At 48.6% G+C, this 21,633-nt stretch overlaps 10 protein-coding genes across 10 annotated transcripts; 4 read left to right on the forward strand and 6 right to left on the reverse strand.

Moving 5' to 3' along the window:
- Positions 1–147: 147 nt before the first annotated feature.
- Positions 148–1,735, reverse strand: N7516_003694 (argininosuccinate synthase; the record flags this gene model as incomplete). The annotated part of the gene is made up of 8 exons (XM_057216414.1): positions 148–330; positions 380–455; positions 511–1,079; positions 1,132–1,328; positions 1,383–1,403; positions 1,459–1,500; positions 1,559–1,601; positions 1,721–1,735. The coding sequence occupies 8 exons, from the start codon at positions 1,733–1,735 to the stop codon at positions 148–150; spliced, it is 1,146 nt and encodes a 381-aa protein (XP_057078297.1).
- Positions 1,736–2,444: 709 nt separating this feature from the next.
- Positions 2,445–3,724, forward strand: N7516_003695 (uncharacterized protein; the record flags this gene model as incomplete). The annotated part of the gene is made up of 3 exons (XM_057216415.1): positions 2,445–3,004; positions 3,061–3,626; positions 3,687–3,724. 3 exons carry the CDS (start codon positions 2,445–2,447, stop codon positions 3,722–3,724), a joined length of 1,164 nt encoding a protein of 387 aa, XP_057078298.1.
- Positions 3,725–4,466: 742 nt separating this feature from the next.
- N7516_003696 (E3 ubiquitin-protein ligase) lies at positions 4,467–5,809 on the forward strand (the record flags this gene model as incomplete). Its single annotated transcript, XM_057216416.1, has 2 exons — positions 4,467–5,407; positions 5,485–5,809. The coding sequence occupies 2 exons, from the start codon at positions 4,467–4,469 to the stop codon at positions 5,807–5,809; spliced, it is 1,266 nt and encodes a 421-aa protein (XP_057078299.1).
- A 523-nt stretch (positions 5,810–6,332) lies between these two features.
- N7516_003697 (aromatic alcohol reductase) lies at positions 6,333–7,267 on the forward strand (the record flags this gene model as incomplete). The annotated part of the gene is made up of 2 exons (XM_057216417.1): positions 6,333–6,362; positions 6,416–7,267. The coding sequence occupies 2 exons, from the start codon at positions 6,333–6,335 to the stop codon at positions 7,265–7,267; spliced, it is 882 nt and encodes a 293-aa protein (XP_057078300.1).
- Positions 7,268–8,182: 915 nt separating this feature from the next.
- On the reverse strand, positions 8,183–8,836 carry N7516_003698 (uncharacterized protein; the record flags this gene model as incomplete). The annotated part of the gene is made up of 1 exon (XM_057216418.1): positions 8,183–8,836. One exon carries the CDS (start codon positions 8,834–8,836, stop codon positions 8,183–8,185), a length of 654 nt encoding a protein of 217 aa, XP_057078301.1.
- A 627-nt stretch (positions 8,837–9,463) lies between these two features.
- On the reverse strand, positions 9,464–12,078 carry N7516_003699 (E3 ubiquitin-protein ligase; the record flags this gene model as incomplete). The annotated part of the gene is given in 4 exon segments (XM_057216419.1): positions 9,464–9,641; positions 9,703–10,316; positions 10,331–10,436; positions 11,198–12,078. 4 exon segments carry the CDS (start codon positions 12,076–12,078, stop codon positions 9,464–9,466), a joined length of 1,779 nt encoding a protein of 592 aa, XP_057078302.1.
- Positions 12,079–12,601: 523 nt separating this feature from the next.
- N7516_003700 (Saf4/Yju2 family protein) lies at positions 12,602–13,806 on the forward strand (the record flags this gene model as incomplete). Its single annotated transcript, XM_057216420.1, has 3 exons — positions 12,602–12,614; positions 12,675–12,684; positions 12,738–13,806. 3 exons carry the CDS (start codon positions 12,602–12,604, stop codon positions 13,804–13,806), a joined length of 1,092 nt encoding a protein of 363 aa, XP_057078303.1.
- Positions 13,807–14,220: 414 nt separating this feature from the next.
- Positions 14,221–18,246, reverse strand: N7516_003701 (M protein repeat protein; the record flags this gene model as incomplete). Its single annotated transcript, XM_057216421.1, has 3 exons — positions 14,221–14,371; positions 14,425–14,495; positions 14,611–18,246. 3 exons carry the CDS (start codon positions 18,244–18,246, stop codon positions 14,221–14,223), a joined length of 3,858 nt encoding a protein of 1,285 aa, XP_057078304.1.
- A 55-nt stretch (positions 18,247–18,301) lies between these two features.
- N7516_003702 (uncharacterized protein) lies at positions 18,302–18,939 on the reverse strand (the record flags this gene model as incomplete). Its single annotated transcript, XM_057216422.1, has 3 exons — positions 18,302–18,323; positions 18,630–18,838; positions 18,934–18,939. The coding sequence occupies 3 exons, from the start codon at positions 18,937–18,939 to the stop codon at positions 18,302–18,304; spliced, it is 237 nt and encodes a 78-aa protein (XP_057078305.1).
- A 590-nt stretch (positions 18,940–19,529) lies between these two features.
- N7516_003703 (uncharacterized protein) lies at positions 19,530–21,511 on the reverse strand (the record flags this gene model as incomplete). Its single annotated transcript, XM_057216423.1, has 2 exons — positions 19,530–19,654; positions 19,696–21,511. The coding sequence occupies 2 exons, from the start codon at positions 21,509–21,511 to the stop codon at positions 19,530–19,532; spliced, it is 1,941 nt and encodes a 646-aa protein (XP_057078306.1).
- Between the last annotated feature and the right edge of the window lie 122 nt (positions 21,512–21,633).

Consider the following 21,633-nt stretch of genomic DNA (forward strand, 5'->3'; position numbering starts at 1 on the left):
ATTCAAAATTGAAGATATGTCACACTCCTGTAGACACGATTTACAGTCTCTCACCAGCGGCGGCCTTCATCTGACCGTACTTCTTGAGACGAATGGCAGACACGGTGATGAACCCAGTGGTCTCAGCGGGGGGAGAAGTCACCAATCTCATCCATGGAGGACTCGCTCATGTCGTAGAGCTTCTCTGTCTCGGAGGAGCGACCGAGGATGGAAACGGTGCCCTTGTAGGCGCGGCAGCGGACCTGGCCGTTGACGGACTTCTGGGAAGCGGTGATGGAGGACTCGAGGAACTCGCGCTCGGGGGGAGAAGTACATGCCGTTGTACAGGAGCTGAATATGTTAGACCCGAGAATTGAATACCAGGAAATATCATCCTTACCTTGGAGTAGTTGTAGGTGACGAAAGAATCGCGCAGGGCACGGACTTCACGGTCCATGACAAGACCCTCAAGGTCACTGAACAAAGATTAGTTATACCACCAACGTTTTGATTTCGCAATTCAATACTCACAGGTGCGCGGAGCGCAGGCAGGTGAGACCGGGGGTCTCGTAGCAGCCGCGAGACTTGATACCGATGAAACGGTTCTCAACGATATCGATACGGCCAACACCGTGACGGCGGGCAATGGCGTTAGCGGTGAGGAAGAGCTCGACGGAATCGGTAACAGTCTTCTGCTTGCCAGCCTCGGTGTACTCGAGCTTGACGGGGACACCCTTCTCGAAGTAAAGAGTGAAGTCCTCGGGCTGATCGGGGGCGGTCAGGGGGTCCTGGGTCAGCTTCCACATGTCGGTGGGAGGAGTGGTATTGGGGTCCTCCAGGATGCCGGCCTCGTAAGAGCAGTGGGCAAGGTTCTCGTCCATAGACCAGGGCTTAGACTTAGTGGAGGTGACGGGGATATCCTTCTCCTCGGCGTAGTCGAGCAGGTCCTGACGGCCCTTGAAGCGCTCGTAGAAGACGGGGTCGCGCCACGGGGCAAGGACCTTGATGTCAGGCTGGAGGGCGTAGAAGGCAAGCTCGAAGCGGACCTGGTCGTTACCCTTACCGGTGCAGCCGTGGGAGACAGCGAAGCAGCCCTCGCGCTAAATTGGGGTCAGTATGACATCTTTGTGCTGGCGGAGAAGTGAATCGTACCTGGGCGACATCGATCTGGGCACGGGCGATAACGGGGCGAGCCAGGGAGGTACCGAGCAGGTAGACGTTCTCGTAGACGGCGTTGCAAGCAATGGCGGGGAAGCAAAGCTCCTCGATGAACTCGCGGCGGATGTCAACAATCTCGCACTTGAGAGCACCAATCTTCAAGGCCTTCTCGCGGGCAGCCTCGAAGTCCTCTGCGAAAGGTTATTAGAGTGGCGTTGGATGATATGTCGATGAATTTGAATTACCTTCCTGACCAACATCGGCCACTATGTTCATATTAGTACTGGACCTGGGTGGGCATGGTATTGAATCGCGACTTACTGAAACAGACGACCTCATAGCCCTCTTCGATGAGGTACTTCACTGCAATTCCGTATTAGTATGCGCGATTGGTGAATGAATTGACCGGTGATATTCATACAGATGCAACTGGTATCGAGACCGCCGGAGTAGGCGAGGCAAACCTGTGGGATCGAACTGTCAGAAAGAAAGTGTGGAGAGAGCGGGTGGCGGTGTGGGATAGAATTGGAATTGAATTTGGGAACTGAAAAAGGAATTGTAGCGCGAAAGCAATAGTTCATACCTTTCCCTGTGCCATTGTGTGGAATTGAACGTAAAATTCAAAAAGACTTATAGACGTGGAGTATAAAACAAAAGGAAGATTGAGTCATTGGGAAAAAATGGCAGTTTTGGTGCGGGCCGGGGAAACAAGTCACGGGTCCGATGTGATAGCCCTGATAAGATAGCTCTTTGCCCCTCCAATCCTTGTCCGAATCAACTCCGACTTACTCCTAGAACAAATATATGACCTCAATGGACTTCAAATTGGTATACAAGCTTGTGAACATTTCTATGAATATTTCAGGCTCGAAGTTTACCGTATTTTCTGTGGAGGGAAGGATAAAAATACGATTTCGCCTTTTACATACGAAGATAACATTACAGAAAAGATAGAGTCCGATCTCGGGATCCATTGGAAGGGAGGATATGTATGTACACAATCAGCATGAATATACTATGTATGATGCAACCCGGAAGGCTTCATGATTCCATGCTGTGTATATTCCATCCTTACATACAATATGTCCATTATCTACTGTGTTAGCCCATTCATCACAATTCGTCATACTTCGGGCAACTCGTTTGGCTAGTTTGTCCCGTTTGCATTATCTCGGCTATCCGCGGCGGTTTCCCCGCGCAATGCCCCGGACAATGAACAAGGAGTAAATTTAAAGGCAATCATCCCTACAGAGAAGAAAAGTTTTATGTATTTACATTCTGTTCATATCCCACCATACTAGCCAGAGATGGTTTCCTTACGAACTCCTTTGCGGTCTCTTGCCCAAGCTCCTCGCCGGTTCTACTCTGGAGCTCCCACTCCGGCAGCAAAGCTGAACCTACCTATTGACTACAAAACGATTCCAATTTTACATCACACCTCATCCTCCTTGTCAAATACATCAGAGTACCCGGCAGGTGCCACGAGTAAACGACTCAACTACTACCAAGCAATTAACTCAGCACTACGGACAGCACTATCCAAATCGGATCGAACTATTGTGTTTGGCGAGGACGTTGGATTTGGTGGTGTTTTCCGATGCTCGATGGACCTCCAAACAGAGTTTGGGTCGGATCGAGTGTTCAACACCCCCTTGACAGAGCAAGGTATTGCGGGGTTTGCAATTGGGGCGGCAGCGGAAGGGATGAAGCCTATAGCTGAGATCCAATTCGCCGACTACGTATTTCCAGCATTCGATCAGATTGTCAATGAGGCAGCCAAGTTTCGGTATCGAGAGGGTGCGACTGGCATTAACGTTGGGGGTCTCGTCATCCGTATGCCGTGTGGCGCGGTTGGACACGGTGCTCTGTACGTTATGTTGTGTCCGAGTGCCAAGCAAATCGGTATGCTAATTGACTGAATAGGTACCACTCTCAATCCCCAGAGTCACTTTTTGCACATATCCCCGGTTTGCGAGTAGTCATGCCACGGTCTCCTGCTCAAGCAAAAGGACTCCTTCTGTCTTCGATCTTCGAGCACAATGATCCGGTGATCTTTATGGAGCCCAAAATCCTCTACCGTGCAGCCGTGGAATATGTCCCGAATGAATACTACACCATCCCCCTCAGTAAAGCTGAGGTCATCAAACCTGGCGAGGATTTGACTATCATCTCATATGGACAACCTCTTTACATGTGCTCTTCGGCTATCTCCGCCATTGAGAAGACCATGCCGGGTGTCAGTGTGGAACTTATTGACCTACGAACTATATATCCCTGGGATAGACAAACTGTAATCAACAGTGTCAAGAAGACGGGTCGAGCCATTGTTGTGCATGAGAGTATGATCAACTATGGTGTGGGTGCAGAGGTTGCATCCACGATACAGGATAGTGCATTCTTGCGACTTGAAGCCCCCGTCAAGCGAGTTGCCGGGTGGAGCACACATACTGGGTTGACCTACGAGCAATTCATTCTGCCCGATGTTGCAAGTGAGTATCCAGTGTCCTATATTTCGTTCCTATCACTAACCTATGGTCTTCCTACTCTAGGGATCTACGACGCAATTAAACAAACACTTGAATATTGAACTAGGATGACTCCTAGGAGATTAGAATAATACGCAAGCCATTTTTACCTAAGTACATTGTGATTGGGGCCAGGTCCAGGGAATTGCACCAAGCAAAAGAAGAATGGTAACGTGAACTTTGCTTGGCTGAAAATAGTCTGTTTTGCTCTCAATTGCTTCACGGACAATGTTAAATACTCTGGGAGCTAGAATATGTTGGTTAATTTATATCTCTTCATTGTTTTTTGGGGGGTTGACTCCATGATGTAGGGGCCTAAAGACTCAACTTCTACTCCGTTCCTTCCCTTCTTCCAAGTGCCACCTTCCCTTTCTGACTCCTTCCTTCTCTGACTCCTTCCCTTTCTGTTCCCTCGTTCTTTCCCATTCACGTGCACTTACTATACGCTACTCCCCGTCGAGAGTCAACCTTGGAAGTGTGGTTTCATTCCTCCCGAGGTCGTCTCTTCCACACCCTTTTCCATTCCATCCTCCCATTCTCTTTACCTTTCCCATTCCATCTTCCCAATCTCTCTTACTTGTTCCACTTCAGTCCCCTCCACCTTAAATCTATATCTGACTTCTGAATCTCTTCGCCTTGTTTATCAATTTCTGTGGCTGTCTATTTACCATTTGTCTAAACTTGCCCTCGGTCATCAAGCCGTGGGATGCAAGTCTCATTACATCTGAGTTAACATTGTTCTCAACCTCAAAAAAGCCAAGACCCCTTCTCCCTGCCCTAGTTTTGAGATCAAATATCTTCACTATGGATCCCAACGCAACGGACCTTGAGACAGCGGATCTTGTTTTACAAACTTCCCTACAGGAGGTTGAAGAGGCTTTGAGATTACTAAATCGAGATGCAAATGACGGAAGAACACAGGCTCGCGATGAGAAGGTTGCTCTTCTATACTGGCGAGCCGAGCTTCGACGACGAATCAGGACCCAACAGGATCGCCGGGAGGCCCTACAGATATCAAGGGAATCACGTCTCGATCAGGCCGCCATTCTTCAAGACATCCATGGTCGCGAGGTGAATGAAGCGCCGGCAGCTCATGTACAACCTGCCGGCCGTGCACCTACTCAACCGCAAGTGCCTGGCCCACAAGTGCCTAGCCAACCGCAAGAATCTCGTCGCACATTGGGCAACCCAGATGTTCTGACTCAAACACGCAAACGAGCGTATGATACGACTACTGCGGTGGTGCCTCACTATGGTGTCTTGCGGGAGTGCGTCGCCTGCTCAGAAAGTTATCCTGAGTCCGGTATGATTCGGAACAGTTGCTCACATATTTACTGCCAAGGATGTATCACCCACCTCCTGGAAAATTCACTCGCCGACGAAAGCCTGTTTCCACCTCGTTGTTGCCGCCTGCCTTTGCCATTGGAAGCTACGCGGGGTATCATCAATGTTGATCTGTGGGCGAGATTCGAGGAAAAGAAGATTGAGCATGGGGATAAGCATCGTACGTATTGCTCAGATCCGGCTTGTTCCCGGTACATTCTCCCATCACGTGTCCGTGGTACAATCGGAACTTGCAGGGTATGCAATCGAAAAACGTGTACCCTCTGCAAGAAAAAGACTCATCAGGGAGAATGTGTTGATGACCGCATAGAGGTCCTAGAACTCGGAAAAGCGAAAGGATGGCAAAGATGTTTGAATTGCAGTCATCTTGTTGAGCTTCGTAGCGGCTGCAACCATATCACGTAAGAGTTTTCTCCCATCAAAACGAAAACTTTTCGACATTATGGTTACACATGCTAACACACAATCATTTGTCTAGATGCCGTTGCCGACATGAATTTTGTTACGTTTGCTCTACACCATGGAAGCAGTGCGAATGCGCCCATTGGGATGAGGCCATGCTTGAAGAGCGAGCAGGGGTAATTGCGGCTCGGAACCAGCCCGCTCGTCCTGCACGACAGGTTGTTGAGCAAGCAGCTCAATTCCTAGTTGAGCAGCATGATTGCTATCATGACGGGGCGTGGAAGAAGCTCGGGATCTCTGCCGAATGCGAGGAATGTGGCGACTTGATGCCGGATTACATTTTCGAATGCAGGCATTGTGGACTTCAAGCCTGCAATGCCTGTCGGATAAATAGGTTCTGATTGAAGGGCTGCGAGAAGGAAGCGTGAAATGGTGGATGAACTATTCGGTCAAGGGTATTGATTACCTATGCCAAGCGTGGGATTCAAATGGCCAAGGATTTTTTATCAAGTGAAACCATTCCAGGTATTTTTAGAAGGAAAGTCTTAATTGATTAACCAAGAGCGGAATTCGAGATGGTTAGTTAGCCCTCCCCTGAAGATTGATTCGTAAGCTTATATAATCTCGGATTTAATCCCGCATTTGCTCCCATAATCCATAAGACGGCGCAATCAATGCCTTTGAAATCACTCTCAATCATGTCCACGGATAGTATCACGTAGTATGATGGATCTGTAATCACCCATTGTATAACAATATTGCGTGCAAATATGCCACAGCATCATGGAGCTATAAAGGGCCATAACCCCTCCATCTGGGGGCTTCAAATTGGACATCCAACACTCACACAGTATCCAGCCCTACAATTATCACTCGAAAAGCCAACTCTGTGATTACCTCTCACAGCAATATTTCAATTTCAACATGGCAAGCATCAAGGTTGCCCTTGCTGGGGTATGTCAGCCCAATCACCCGCATACTTTTTCGGTCGCTAACATGATCCCCAGGCTAGCGGGAATCTCGGTCCTGCGGTGCTCAAGGAGCTGCTCAACGCAGGCTTTGACGTGACTATTCTCACCCGACAGGGTAGCGACAAGACCTTTGACTCTCGTGCCCACGTCGCACAGGTGGATTATGAGTCCCTCGACTCGCTCAAGACCGCTCTGTCCGACCAGGACGCTGTAGTCAGCACTTTAAATGTTGGCGCAGTTCCCAAGTCCATCCATCTGCGCTTGATTGATGCAGCCGTGGCAACTGGTGTTAAGCGGTTCATCCCTTCGGAATACGGCTGCGACTCCAAGAATCCCCTCACTGCTAAATTGCCTGTTTATGGCGATAAGATTGCCGTTCAGGAGCATCTCAACAACGTCGCTCAGCAATCTGGGCTCAGCTACTCGCTGCTCATTACTGGCCCCTTCCTCGACTGGGGTCTTAAGCATGGCTTCGTGCTTAACCTTACTGGTCCGGCTACGCTATATGATGGCGGTGATCGCCGCTTTAGCGCAACCACTCTCGCCGGCATCGGCAAGGGAGTTGTTGGAATCATCAACAACCTTGAAGCCACTAAGAACTCCACAATTTATATCGAAGAGGCTAGGGTCACTCAGAATGAGCTGCTGGAATTGTCTGGCAAGAGCATTGAGACGAATGTTGTTAAGACCATAGACCTGGAACAGGAAGCTTTTGCTGAACTGGCTAAGCCGGCCCCCAACCCGGTAATCTTTGCTACTAAGTTCATTCTACGGGCTATCTTTGGTGAAGGATTTGGTTCTCTTTTCGACTCTGAGAAGGTTTCTAACGATTTGTTTGGACTGAAGACTCTGTCGAAGGAGGAACTCCGCGGTCTTATCCCGCAGTGAGTGCTCTTTCGATGGTTTAAATAGTCTCACATGTTCCATAGGCGCTGAGTTTATAGCATCAATTCAATCAATTTAGTCTTCTGGTTTCACGATAACTATACCTAGCTTTCGTAGGAAACAGACTATTAATATAGCCTATCTGTCAACCACCTTGCGTATTCTGCACTGACCTGCATTAACTGGCTTTTCTTGCTTTTTTTTTTCTCAGTCTTTATTCCTATTTGGAGATGGGACCAGAATTACGTTATAACGCACGAGTCGGACCCAACATGTGGAAGTTTTTGCTTGATTGCCAAAGTGATTTGTCCTAGGCATATACAAAGCTTAACCAAACAAAATCTCCACATCGTGCCCGAGGGACCACAGACTATCCTTCCCAAACTCTGGGAGTATTGGGGTGCAAACTTGTATAACATGCTAAGTGTTGTGAATAGGATATCGAAAAGGTCATCCTATATACCCTAGATATTGCCTAATCTGGAAATATCGCGAGCTTCGACTTATTTCGGAGGGCGGTAACCAAGAAATACCAAAATTCTTTTAGAACCCTTAGAAAGTCCACTTCGAATTTTATCCGAAAAGAAGTTCTCATATTCTGTTTAATTGACTATAATTTTGGCTATCAGAATTACCACCAGATGTAGGCTATGGATATGAGCCCAAGTCACACAAAAATATCAAGGTAATTAAAACAAATTAAACCGACAAATCATTCTTCAAACTTTGATCCCTCCGCCGCATGGCCTTCAGACTGTTATCCATCTCTTGGTTAGAGTCTTAATTTGACTGCAAGACTAACATTTGCAGTACTTCAATGTTTTCCCACATCTATAGCAGAGGTCTCCGTTACACAGGCAACTAATACATGAGGTCAGTCTTCGTGGTTTTCTGGGGCTTATGTGGACAACATTCAGCCTACCGTATATGATTGCAGCCAGACACACGTTCTATCATTCTAGAGCAATTTGGGCATCGTTGCCACTTCTTCTTCTTTGCTAGTTTTTCCAGCAACACATCATTGGCCACCACATCATCACCAGCAATGCTCAGCTCATTGCCATTATCGTCGTCGCAATCACCTCTGTGTCCTTCCTTTTTGCAACCAGTGCAAGTTCGAGCCGTGCAGAACTGGCAGATTCCCATCCCGCGACGGATGTTATGTGGCGGGATATAGCGAGAGCAGGTTTTTTCCCAGCAATAAGTTCTCTTGGAATCACTGATTTCGATCTTCCGTTCTTTGAATCTCTTCGTCATCTCGATGCCTATCATATCCTCGATAGCGGTAGAGGCACGAATTGGCTGGCGGCAACATCGAGGGGGATACAAGGACTCGTTCGTGAGGGAATTTTCAAAAAGACGCAGAATACATTCGTAGCAATAGTTGTGAGCACATTCCGTTTGGAAAATATCCGACAGTGGATACTCTTCCGTACAAGATGTACATGCATGTCGGGTCTCTGTCTCTTCTTCGCTGGTTTCAGCGATATTGTCATTGGAGCTTTCATACTCAACGAGGCCCCCGTCGCTATCGCTATCACCCCATGGCATATATTTAGCTGACGATGCCATTTTTGCTGGTGACAGGGCTGCGTCTCTCGAGGGACTCGAGGTTGCTCTATATCCCGCAATCTTACTCATGAGTTCTCCCAACTGTTTTATGGCTCGGTTGATACTCATTTCAACCTGAGCTCATATCACAATCTATGGATTGATATTGTGAGTAGAATACAAGGTGGCTCTTGTAAGTGAGGTGGAATGGCCTTTGGAATATCAAAAACGTGGGCCCCCATGTTTGCCAGATCTTCCTTTACAGGTGAAGTCACAATGAGGAGTACAAAGAAGAAAGATCATAAGATAGTAATTTGTATTGTATTTACAGAAAAGTCTACTACTGGTAGAATCTATTTATACAAGAGATCTTTCTATGTATATCCTTTGATATAACTATGTAATTGTGATGGCTAAAGGCGTGTCTAGTCCTCGATAGTCTGTTACTCTTACTCGAATGCTCGGATATTAAGAAGATACACCAAAACCATCAACTTGTTAATCTCCATATGTCAAAAAATGCCTCATTCTTGACGGGGAAAAAAGCAGATCACTCAAAAACAACCGTGTAAACCACATAATCTACTCTTCCATTCCAACTACATTTCGATTGTATCCAGAACGATCTCCCAGATGGTCAGTCGTACCTTATCCTGCTCGCTCCAAGGCAAACCTGGAGCGCTCCCTTGGATTGGCTAGTTCACGCATCTCGTTCGTAAAGATTATCTTCGTCTGCGAAGCTACAACCGCACGTCTTCCACTGTTTCCCACAAAAATAACAAAATTCGTACTTGCAAAAGCACCTAGTAGATGTGAGTCCAAAGACCTGCACAGTCAAAGCTGAAGAAGAGAATAATTAAAAATGTTAAATGAAATCTTGCCCTTACGTGATGTGATAACAGCCTGTGCTGAGCTCAATCAGCCGACTGCAATTAGAGCACCGTTGCCACTGCTTGGAATCCGCCAATTCCTCCAGAAGCGCATCAAGCTTATATACACAAGTTCCCTGATGATCGCGCTTTTTGCACTTCCTGCATGTGCGTAATCCACAGCTCGTGCATTTGCAAACACGATTACGGGTGGGCTTTCGGGGGAGATATTGAGCGCACTTTGAATCAGAACAGTAGGTTCGGTCTGGATCGTTGAGTTCGATCGTCTTCTCCTTGTGCTTTTGAACCAATGCAGATCCTAGCATCTTCTCCGACGCCGCAATTGGCTTTTTGCAGCATTGGGGAGGAAATGAGGATTCATCACGCAAAGCATTTTTGAACAGGCGGACCAGACATGCCTTGCAGTAATAGTGTGAGCACTTCGTTTTGATCATTTCATCTTGGGGGTGGTTGTCCCGACAGGAGACACACTCATGTCCAACCTCGGATTTCGGGGAATCGATCAAGTTGATGGCATTTTCGATGGAATTGCCAAGTTGCTGGATTTCGACACGGAGGGAATTGGATGAGGTTCTTTTTTTTCCCGTACTTCGACAAGTCATCTTCTGTATCTAATCCCATTGACATAGCTGTACCCATACTGACGTTGCTCATGCTGATCCTTCTTCCAGGATTTTATCCAGGTTGAGTCCTTGTCTTGTTTGTATTTTCTTTTGTGGGTTGTTGGTCTCCTAGTTTATGTTCATCAAGAATAGCTGTAAGACTAGAGACTTCCTATCTTGATGTGTATCCATGCGATGAAGGGAGCACTTGAATGTTGGATATAGGAGTGCTAAAGGATAGAGAAACTCCCTGGAATAACTTGAAGCATCTGCAAAAGAGGGGAAATAAGGAAATAAGTTGGTGGTGAGGTTGAAGCTACGTAACTAACTAGATACATATGTACCCATGTTAATGCCTAGAAAATAAGGCCTAATGCAGCACAAATAACTATAGTTACACCACGATATATCATTGGCGATCTATTAAGAAACATCAAGTCTCAGAGTATGAGCACACGCGTGGAGTTGATGATTGACACATCAACCTACTAACCTTCCAGATATAGAATATCATCTATGGCTTGGATAGCAATGTAAAAGTATGAATTGGCTTGCCTTGATCACTCAGATGTAAGTGATTGAGCAATTTCAGATATCTGACTGACTAGATTTAGATCCCATATTCCTCCAAGCCAAATGTACTAAAGCCAAGCCACATACTTTACTCCCGAGACTACCTGGTCTCATATGAAAATGACTCGTTCGGATTCCGTTCACATTCCGTTCGGTCTACATTTAACAGTCGCAATTCTTCCACTTAGCCCCACAATAGTAACACCACTGGGCTCTGCAAACGCAACTATCAGGTTACAATCAGGTGTCAGTAAGGGGCTTCGGGACCTCGGGAGTAGCTTGGGGAGGTTTAGAAATGGCCCAGCAAAATCACTTACGTGATATGAGCACAGCCCTCGTTGAGCTCAATAATACGGCCGCATTTCTTGCACCGTTTCCATTTCTTCCGCTTTATCAATTTCTCCAATGATTTGTCTAGTGGAGCTAGACACTTGCCCCTATGGGCACTCCCCTTGCACTTCCTACACGTTTGTACGCCACACCTGCAGGTGCCAACCGTTTTCGAAGTAAACGCGAGCCAAAATCCTATGGTTGGCGAGATATATCGAGAGCAGGTTAAATCTGAACAGTAGGTTCGGTCTGGATCGTTGAGCTCAGTTGCCCTTTTCTTTTGTTCTTGAACCAATGCAGATCCTATCATCTTCTTCATGTCCGAACCTTCGATTGGCTTGTGGCAGCATTGAGGAGGGAACATGGATTCATCTTGCAGGGATTTCGTGACCATGCGGATTAAGCAGTCCTTGCAATAGAAGTGGGAGCATTGTGTTTTGAAGATTTCGCTGCGGACTTCTCTACAGGAAGTGCAGGTCTCAGGCTGGGAGGATTCGGCCGGGTTCAGGACTTTGATAGAACGCATTATTTTCTTGAGAGCGTGGACTAGCTTTTGGATCGCAATAGATATAAATTTGGCGAATGTCTTTGTTTCTTTGGGTAAAGGGGCGTCTTCTACCTCCTTTCCTAGTGACAGAGGTGTGGTCAACTTAAAGTCACTCAATATGTCTCTTTGTCTTTCGATTTCGGATTTCCATATAAGTAGAGCCACTCTCCTGTCGGGCTCTAGTTCTTCTAGCCTGCTGGCTGTTTGGTTTGTATCCTTCGGTAGCAGTTGAGCTTCAGACCTGTCGATATTATCTTTCACGTCTTCCAGCAGCAGCTCCAAGAGTAGGGACCTTGTATTTGGTGGCGTATCCTTGTCCATCTTAAGAGGAAACCTCTCAGAGGATTAACGTACTGAATGTCACTTGAGATGGGGTTTACCAATAAGGGAGAGGTAGAAAGAGTCAGATTCACATGTCTATAGAATGTTGGTTAAGAAAAAAGTTATTCAACTCTAAATGTATGACGAACTAGTATGTGATTCGTGCTGTAAGGATGAGGTCGACCTATGTCAATTTCCCATTCGGTTATTATGTTGTTGAACTCTTTGAATGTAGCTATTGCCCTATTCCAATATATACGTCCAATATAGATGTTCCCATACAGATGTTCCCAAATAGATGTTCCCAAATAGATGACCGGTATAGATGCCTCTCTATAGATCGCCCCGGACCCGCAAAAAAAAAAAAGCCACGATGAGTCAGCGATCTTAATACCGGGCGAACTAGATATAACCCTGCGAGACCCGCCGGACTCTTTCATTCTTCACTTCTACAACACTGTCAACTCGGACTGGTTCTCGTCAATAATCACCAAACTGGGGATACCCACCCAATTCGCCCAAGATGCAGGGCTTCAGTAAGTCTAGATCCCAAAAAAAAACATGCGGAACAGGTCAACTAACATGCCGCTAACTAGACATGGGACGGTTAGCAAGAGATTCCAACTCTCCATCTAACATGCAACTAATATATTTACTAGGTATGTCCCGCCAGACCAAGAAGGCGTGTCAACCGGAAACCAAATCGCGGGGAAGCACCCGCTCGGCGCGCGCGCGCGCCACCTCCACACGACAGGTGCGCTCGTCGTGCGTTTCGAGATGCCGTTCGCCATATGGTGCACGAACTGCAAGCCCCACCCAATCATAATCGGACAAGGCGTGCGCTTCAACGCGGAGAAGAAAAACATCGGCTACTACCACTCGACTCCGATCTACAGCTTTCGCATGAAACACACCGTCTGCGGCGGAACCATCGAAATCAAAACCGATCCCCAGCACACAGCTTACGTTGTTAGCGAAGGAGGACAGAAACGCGACACCGGTGAAAACAAGGAGCTGCAGCCTGGAGAAATCGCCATCAAACCATTTGCGCGAGACATCGATCCCGCGGAGAAGGATCCATTCTCGAAGCTTGAGGGGAAGATGGAGGATAAGAATCGGGCCAAGACGGAGGCCGATCGCATTCTTGAGCTTCAAGCACGACAGAAGCGCGATTGGGAGGATCCGTATGAGAAGTCTAAGCAGCTACGAAAGAAGTTCCGAGGAGAGAGGAAAGGACTTGAGAATGCGCAGGCCAAGGGCGATGCTCTTAAGGACAAGATGAGTCTTGATATTGAGATCTTGGATGAGACCGAGGAGGATCGACAGAAAGCGAGCATGGTTGAGTTTGGCGAGAGCTCGGCTACTGCTGCCCAGCGTGCTGCCCGCATGTCTCTTCTTCAGCCTATGTTCGAGGAACCGGAGGAAAAGCGAAAGACGCCTCCCTGGAAGCGGACTAGACAGAGTGATCTGATTGCGAGCCGGAAAGCTGCTTTCCGTCGTGAGGTGGTTGCGAATACTCGCGCTCGTTTCGATCCGTTTTTGCAGGGGCTCAAGAAGAAGAAAACCGTCACCTCTTCGACTCCAGCTCGCCGTAACGCTCCCAGTGGCACCAAACTCGGTTCCTCTGCCACGGCACCAAACCCAGGATCCTCTACCGCGGCACCAAACCCAGCTTCGTCTACCATGACACCAAAGCCAGCGCTCGTCATCTACTCCGACTCGGATTAATTTCGAATCCACATTTGTGAACTATCTTGCGTGGGGGAGAGGTGTTCTTTGAGCTTTATTCTTTTATGTATGAGATACCCACTTCGTTCTGAACTTTCAATCATATCATTACGCTTTGAATTATCTATCCCGGCATCACTTGTAGATCTCTCGCTACTTAAGAACCGGCCAATATGACCATTGTAGTAATGCAAAATGGATGGTGCAAAGTTCAACTCAAACAAGTTATATGTGTAAGATAAAGATATTGAAACAAGAATAGTGGGAAAACCCCGGCATAGTAAGACAGGGTATCCTGCATAGTTATTACATACAGTAGAATGACAAGAGCAGAGAGTAAAACACGGTTCAACAAAAGAAAGTCATGCTGCATCACGACTAAGAGCTCAAAAAGGCGCCGAATCCACGCGAATCTCAGCGTTTACTGAAAAATGAGACTGTTGCTGCGCGGGTGCGAGTAGGTTCTGGCTCGGGGGCTGGTGGGACTTCTGAATTGGGCGTGGTCGAGGCGTCGAGAGACTCGGAGGATGCTTGCCGGGAGAGTTGGGCAAGTTCGCCAATGAGTCTGGACGATATCAGTACAATGTTTGGATTAATACGAGCATATATTGGACTGACCTGTGATGCTCGCTGTACCAATCGTCATTGGCTGTGCGGATGTGCTTAAGCTGTTCCTGGATGCTTGCCATCTATAGAATTCATTAGTCTCTCTATACGCTAATATAGTCTTCATAATCATGTGAATGGGTGGAATGCGGGAAGATCTGATGAGTAGGGAGACTTCTTCAATCGGGGATCTCCCACCGTTCCCTCAATGGATGGGCCTAGGTCCTCACCTTCCGTTGTGGCTGGACCCCCATCTTCAGCGTTCTCGCTACCCTCATCAGCTGTCGCCCACCGGCTAGCCTCCAACCCCGAAGAGCTGCTCTGCTCACCACTGTCTGCCTTCATAACTGCGAGCTCGGTTTCGAGTTCGCGGACCCGTCGCCGACTGGCAGAGATATCGGAATCAACATCGCCAAGCTGGTTGAGGAGACCCATGTTCTTATCAATCTGACTGTTCAGGTCACGTTCGCCAGCTTCAAGCTTCTCGGACAAGGTTTTGTTTTGGTTCTTGCAATCAACGAGCGAGTCGGAGATAGCGGCGTTATCAGCCTTGACCTTGAGAAGTTGATCGCGGGATTCGGAGAGCTGCTTCATAATCGACTCAAGGTGCGACTTCTGGCTGTCTGAGTCCTTGGCAAGCTTTTCAAATTCACCGGCCTGGGCGACGGCGGCCTGGTACTTCTCTCCAAGTGCAGCATGATCAGCCTGGATCTTGGCGAGCTCAGCTGAGTAACGACTCTCGATCTCCTTCGAAGCAGTGGTGGCAGATTCCTGCACCGCAAGGTGGGCCTTCTCGGAGTCAGCAAGCTTGGCCTGCAGATCAGCGACTGTGGCTTTCAAGTCATCCAAAACGGAGGAGTCTTGGGCAGCAGCCTTGGCCTGCAACAACTGCTCGTTGACACTAGCCAGAGCCGCATCGTGGGCCTTCTGAAGCTCATCGATATTAGTCTTGTTAGAAGCTTCGAGTTCCTCCCTAAGACCAGACAGCTTGGACTCGTGCATAGTTAGAAGTTGCTCGATTGCCTTTCCGTGCTCGGCATCGATCTCAGCAGCCTTGGAGGTTTGAGCAGCCTCAATCTCAGCCTGCAGCTTAGCTTTGGTCTCTTCGAAACCCTGCTGGAGTTCGGCAATTGCCTTGCTGTGCTCAGCATCAACGTCAGCAGCCTTGGAGGTTTGGGCAGCCTCGATCTCAGCCTGCAGCTTGGCTTTAGTCTCTTCAAAGCCCTTTTGCAGTTCGGCGATTTGCTGCTCGTGATGCTCGGCATCAGCTTTGCTAGAACTCTCCAAAGCGGAAAGCTCGCCTTGCAACTTCGCCTGAGTCTCTTCGAATTGAGTCCGAAGTTCGGTGGTCTCCTTTTCGCGACCCTCGGTATGGGTAGCAATCTCACGAGCGTGGCTTTCAAGTGCCGCATTCAATTCAGCCTCAAGTGACTGAACTCGGGTGGAGTGGGTAGACTCCAATTCCTTGTGTGTGGCAAGCAATTCATCGTGCTTCGTCTGAAGATCAGTGAGAGCGCTGACATGGGAGCCCGATGCCTCCTTGACCCGCTCCAATTCGGATGCGAGTTGAGCGGCATGCTCAGCCTTCAACTCTGCCAGAGCTTGTGCGTGCTTTTCAGACACATCAGCAGCCTCCAAGGTGTGTTTTTCGAGAAGGAATACGGCTTCTGCAGCCTTGTCCTCCAGAGCCTTCATCTTGCTGTCCTTCTGTACACCCTCTTGCTTGGAATGATCTTCTACGTCCCGTAGAGTGCGGTGGATGGCTTCGGCTTCGGCTTGCTTGCTCTGCATCTCTTCGAGCAGAGCGTTGATTTTACCAGTGCCAGTGGTCAGCTGCGATTCGAGCGACTCACACTTCTGTCGAAGGGCGTCAATCTCCTGGATGGCAAGGTCTTGCGCAGAGGCACTTCCCTCATCCAGTGCACGGCGGGACTCGCCGAGGGCATTCTCGGAAGCCTCCAGCTTCTCCTGCAGCAATTTGAGTTCTGCTTCATGCGTGGTCTTAAGCTCAGCAACGGCATCTTCTTGTCCCTTCTGGGCAGTAGCCTTAGATGCCTCGAGGGCATCACGGAGTTCCTGGAGTTGCGTGGTGTGTTCTGCGCCGGTCGATTCCGCCGCCGCCATGGCAACAGTGAGCTTCTCCGCGTGGGAAGCCGAAATATCTGTGATAGCAGTTTCATGTTCGGCCTTGAGGCTTGCGATAGCAACCTCATGGGCAGTCTCCAACTGCTCAACCTTTGATGACAATTCAGCGGCCGCAGTGTCGCGTGCCTCTTGGAGCTCAGCTTGAATCTTCTCAAGGGCCTGCTTAAGCTCAGCGATTTCTTGGTCCTTCTCGGCAATCAAGGTAGTCTGCTCAGGGCTTTCCTGGGCAACAGATTCGGCTGCAGCAAGCTTCGCCTCGAGGGAGGCTACTTGCTCTTGAAGACCAGAGATACTCTCCTGAGCAGACTCCTCCGCGGCACGGACCTCCTGCTCCTTGAGCGTATTCAGCTTCACAATCTCCGTGTTAAGGTTCTCCATGACCTGGTCACGGCCCTTCAGTTCTTGGTTGAAGTGTTCGAGGTCCAGAGCTTTCTCTTCCTCCAGGGCAAGCTTCTGGAATTCAATTTCCTTCTTCAGAGCAATGATCTGTTCCTCAAAGTGGGTAGCTGCAGACTTGTGCTCTGCCAGCTCTTTCTCGATGGCCTCAAGCTGAGTCTGATGTGTTGACTTGAGCTCGTCAATAAGGGCAACTGTCTTGTCATCCCCTTCCGCGGCAGCGGATTGTCTAGCTTCCTCCAGCTCCTTTTGCGAGCTCTCCTCCAGCTCTTTCCGTTGGGACTCCGCTTCGTCTAGTCGCGCTTGCAGGGCCTGAAGCTCCTCGGCATGGGCCGATGTCAACTTCTCAATCTCTGCGGTGTGATCCCCAGTTGCACCAGAATCACCCAAGGGCTCTTCGGCCGAGACAGAAACCTGACTGAGCTTCTCATTGACAGCCTCCAATTCGGTCTTCAAACTAGCGACGGTCTCCTCGCTCTCTGTGAGCTTGGTCTGAAGGGCCTGCAGCTTCTCGGAATCACCACTTCGCGAAATTGAGCCAGGAAGCGTGCTCAGTCGCTTCTTGGGGTCAGCCGTGGTGGCAGATCTAACGGTGCTTGCAGTCGAAGTTGGCCGAGCAGTAGCAGGTCTAGTGGTGGAGGTGGAAGTGGCAGTCCGGCTTGCAGGTGTCGTCGACGAAGTCAACTTGCCCACGGGCTTGCTCGTCGATGTCGCGGTGCGCGTAGTTGTGGTGGCGGGCTTCCTCTCAGCGGTGGTACCAGCAACGCTCGATCTACGGTCGATGGAAGAGGTGGGTTTGAGAGGAGCACGGGTGGAAGTGGTACCGACCATGGACATGCGCTTCGCGGTACCAGAGATTCCCCGCCTCTCATCTCCTGAGCTCGCCACAGACCGAGGCTTCTCATCTGCAGAGCTGCTGACTGACATGCGAGACCGGTGGGACGAGACGGTCGAGGTGCTCAGCGGCTTCCGGGTGGTTGTCGTGGTCGGGGGACGAGTGGGAGGTTTGTTCAACGTGCCGGTGGTCGTTCGGGTTGTACCAGTCGTGGGTTTCGATGCAGAGGACGAGGTGGGCCGTTTGCTGGTAGCTGTTCCAGATACAGGACGCTTCGCGGCGCCAGGGCTAGCCTTATCCGGAGAGGCCGCGGGGCTTTCCTTGGATACCTCGGGGCTGGGCTTGACAATCTCTTCGCCTCCGGAGACGACGCTCGACTCTATCGGGGTAGCTGGGGGCTCATTTTCATCAACCTCCACAGGAGCAGGGGCAACGACCGGTTCTTCGTTTGACGACATATCGGTAAATTGGTCGGGATTAAGGTATTAAAGAGGGTAAGCTTGGTGGTAAGGTTCAGTTGGCGTGTACCAGTGAGCTGTCTGCAAAAATCATGGTGAGTTGTCAGCTTTGAGTAAATTCAGAACCCTAAACATATTATTGCCCAACCGGCTCCTAACCGGCTCGCTCCCAACCCCAGATTCGAGCTCTTAAATTCATGCAACTCCCATGACCTCGTCAGGAGCTTGTAGCGTTATGGGTGCAAGCATAAAATGTCATTGTCCCAGTTGCTCAAGGTATTCCCACTGTACCCGCAGAACTGGATACCATTGTACAGCTCCAACGAAGCTCCCGAGGTCCCGTCTATAAACAAACACGCAGAAAAGAGAAAGAATGTACTCACGCGCCGCACAACCGTTCCAATGTGAATGCTTCACAGTTACTGAAAGACTGATATCCAGACCAGAGAAGTCCAGACCAAAAAAAAAAAAACAAAGCAATTAAACCGACAAAAAAGCAAATGGTGTTAAAATGCTTTGGGGAAGAAAAGGGGAAAGCGGGAAAAAGAGAAAGCGGTGTCAATTTAGGAGGAGGGGGGGATCGCCGCTGCTTCTATACTTTGGACACTTTTTTTTCTCAACACATCCCCCCCCCTAAATGGGTCGTGCATCCGGGGTATCTGGGTATTTCCTTTCATTTTGTCTTACTATCATTCTAGTTAATTATTCTAAAATGAATACAATAACTAACTATGGGTTCAATATCGTATTTGCTTTGTTCAGTATCTATACGTTCAGTCCCCTAATCCCCCAAAGCCCTGGAAACCTTCTCCGTACCACCTTAGTAGGTACTCCGTACTTAGTACCCAATATGTCTCGGGAGCAGAATTGGGAGCTCAAAGACACAACTTCTAATATAATCAGCCCTGATGGAACCTTTGCTAGAATATCCACGCTACTTTAAAACATACATATAACTATATAACTAGTCAGGCTTCAACCGAGGTATACCTACCTAGGTAAGTACCTAAGTAGTATGTTGATAGTTGACCATCCATGGATATTCAACACAATTCCGGTGGTTCGTGGTCTGTGGTTCGCGGACCGACTCCACCTGGGCAGATACCTAGGTACCTACAATATAATATATACCAGTGGACATTCCAAGGTTGTAGTAGGAAGTTATGAAAGATTCAAATCTGATTTGGTCTCTATGACCTTCATTCTCGCAAAGGGGTATTCGAAAATCAAGTCTACGCAATGTCACCAATATTCCACCTAATCCTGCCTCTCCCTCAATTAAATCATAAAACATCCAATCCCAGTTTGACGGCTTGGCCCTGGATATGTTGTAGGATGCGCTCGGAGAGTTGACCGCCGATTGTATCGTCACATTTGATATCGATATATCGATCGTCCCCTGTTGATACTGTCAGAATAGCAAATAGTATGATAAATGAAAAGTCTTACCCCCATATGATTGCAACCCATCACGGAGTGCAATCTTCTCTGCATGGGTCCACCGACCACAAGAGATATGGCTGTCGACCTCTTCCAACTCAAATTGCCTGTATGCTAAAGGACGTTGGGGGATGCGATGGTTTGTCTCACGTAGCCGGCCGTCATTTAATGCATCCTTCAGAGTCTTCACGTGTCGCATCACTATTTTAGAACGAGCCATCACGCCCCCACTAACATCATAATGCATCTGGGCGAGAGAACATATCCTATCACAGGACCCCCACAGCAAATCCAGGATAATGCGAAATTGTCGCGCTCCCCGATCATTCATAGTCTTGTACATCTTGAATCCGTGTATGATCAGGTCAATCAGTCGGGGAACAATATGGGCTTCGAGCTGATTGACTAGGTGTGCACCATCCTCTTCATCCTCTGGGGCTTCTGTGTAAATGATCCACTGGTTCTCTTTAAACACACTGTTGGCGATGAGGCTGCACTGGTTTCTCAAGGAGGAAGCTGAGGCAGGATCCTTGGTCATTGTTTCAAAGAGACCTCGTAGCCGCTCAATGAGCTTCATGATACCCCTGAAATGGTCTTTTGCAGAGGGATCAGCGTGGGTCTTGAGAGTTCTCCTTGTTTTGCGCATTGCTTCCCAGGTGTCCTTGAAGCCAGATTCTTTGGTGGCCTCCGTCAGCCACGTGAAGATATCGGAGCGAGTGTTTCGATGGTCCTGATTCGGGCGGAGTGGCTCCATATTTGGTGTCTCTGGTACTTCCTGGGGCTGCGACGAGGCATTTTGAGATCCTCGAGCATTTGCTGACACGCGACTTACATGTGTGTCATCCCTTTGGTTTCTTGGTACGCTCTTGGGGATTTGCACCTCGAGAGTGTCTGCATTTGCGATCTGCTGGGTGGGTGTTGATTGATTCCGGCCTTCAGCCGAAGAATGATCATATGCCTCTTTTTCGTCTTCGTATTCAGATTCGTCTTCAGATGTATCGTCTTGTGCGTCTTTAGCTTGATCATCCGCCTCTTCTTCATCTTCATATTCGGATTCGACTGCAGAGGCATCGTCTTGTGGGTTTCTAGCTTTCTCGCCAGCTTGATCTACCTCTGCTTCATCTGCATCCTCGGATTCGTCTGCAGATGCATCGTCTTGTGTGTCTTTAGTTTTCCCTCCAGCTTGATATATCTCTTCTTCGTCTTCATATTCTGATTCGTCTTCAGATGCATCGTCTTGTGTGTCTCTAGCTTCCTCTCCAGCTTGATTATCTGTCCCCGTCTCGCCTTCATATTCGGATCCGTCTCCAGGTCCATCATCTTGTGTATTTGTAGCTTTGTATCCAACCTGATCATCAGCTTGATCCTCGTCTTCGGCCGGGAACAGATCGACTGGTTCGGGAAATGGATCATATTCGGCCTGACGCTGAAGCTCGTCCTGGCTATTAATTAATTCTTCTTCTTCATTGCCACCGGTCGCATCTTGGATTGTTTCAGACTCGCTATCGCCTGATCCAGATTCGTCATTGTTGGGCTCGTTGTCTTCTTCGTTGTCGGAAATGATGGGAGGTGACTCCAATCGTACGAATCTAGGCACTGTACGGTTTCTCATCCTCAACCCGCTCGTAATTTTTGGCTCGGTTTGAGGGGTCTTTCGAGACTTGGTCGGGGAAGGGGAGATAGGAATATCAAAGACATGGCCATGGGTGGTGCGGCGCCTTTTGGGGTCTTGTATGTTCGCAGTATCGCGCCCGGACGCATTGATATTATTCAAGAGCCCAAGACTGTAGTCGGTAGATCTTTTATTGGATTTTTTTGGTGACATCTTCAAGAGCGCGTGGGGAAGTTAACAAATAGGCAAAGACGCGTGAAAGGAAGAGCTCTGGTGGAGCCGCAAATAACATCCCGCTTCCCCCTCCAACCTTCTTTCTCTCTCACTTCAACCTC

The sequence above is a fragment of the Penicillium verrucosum genome, assembly GCF_028828655.1.
Source record: "Penicillium verrucosum strain IBT 35672 chromosome Unknown utg000001l_segment0_segment0, whole genome shotgun sequence".
NCBI classification, from domain to species: domain Eukaryota; kingdom Fungi; phylum Ascomycota; class Eurotiomycetes; order Eurotiales; family Aspergillaceae; genus Penicillium; species Penicillium verrucosum.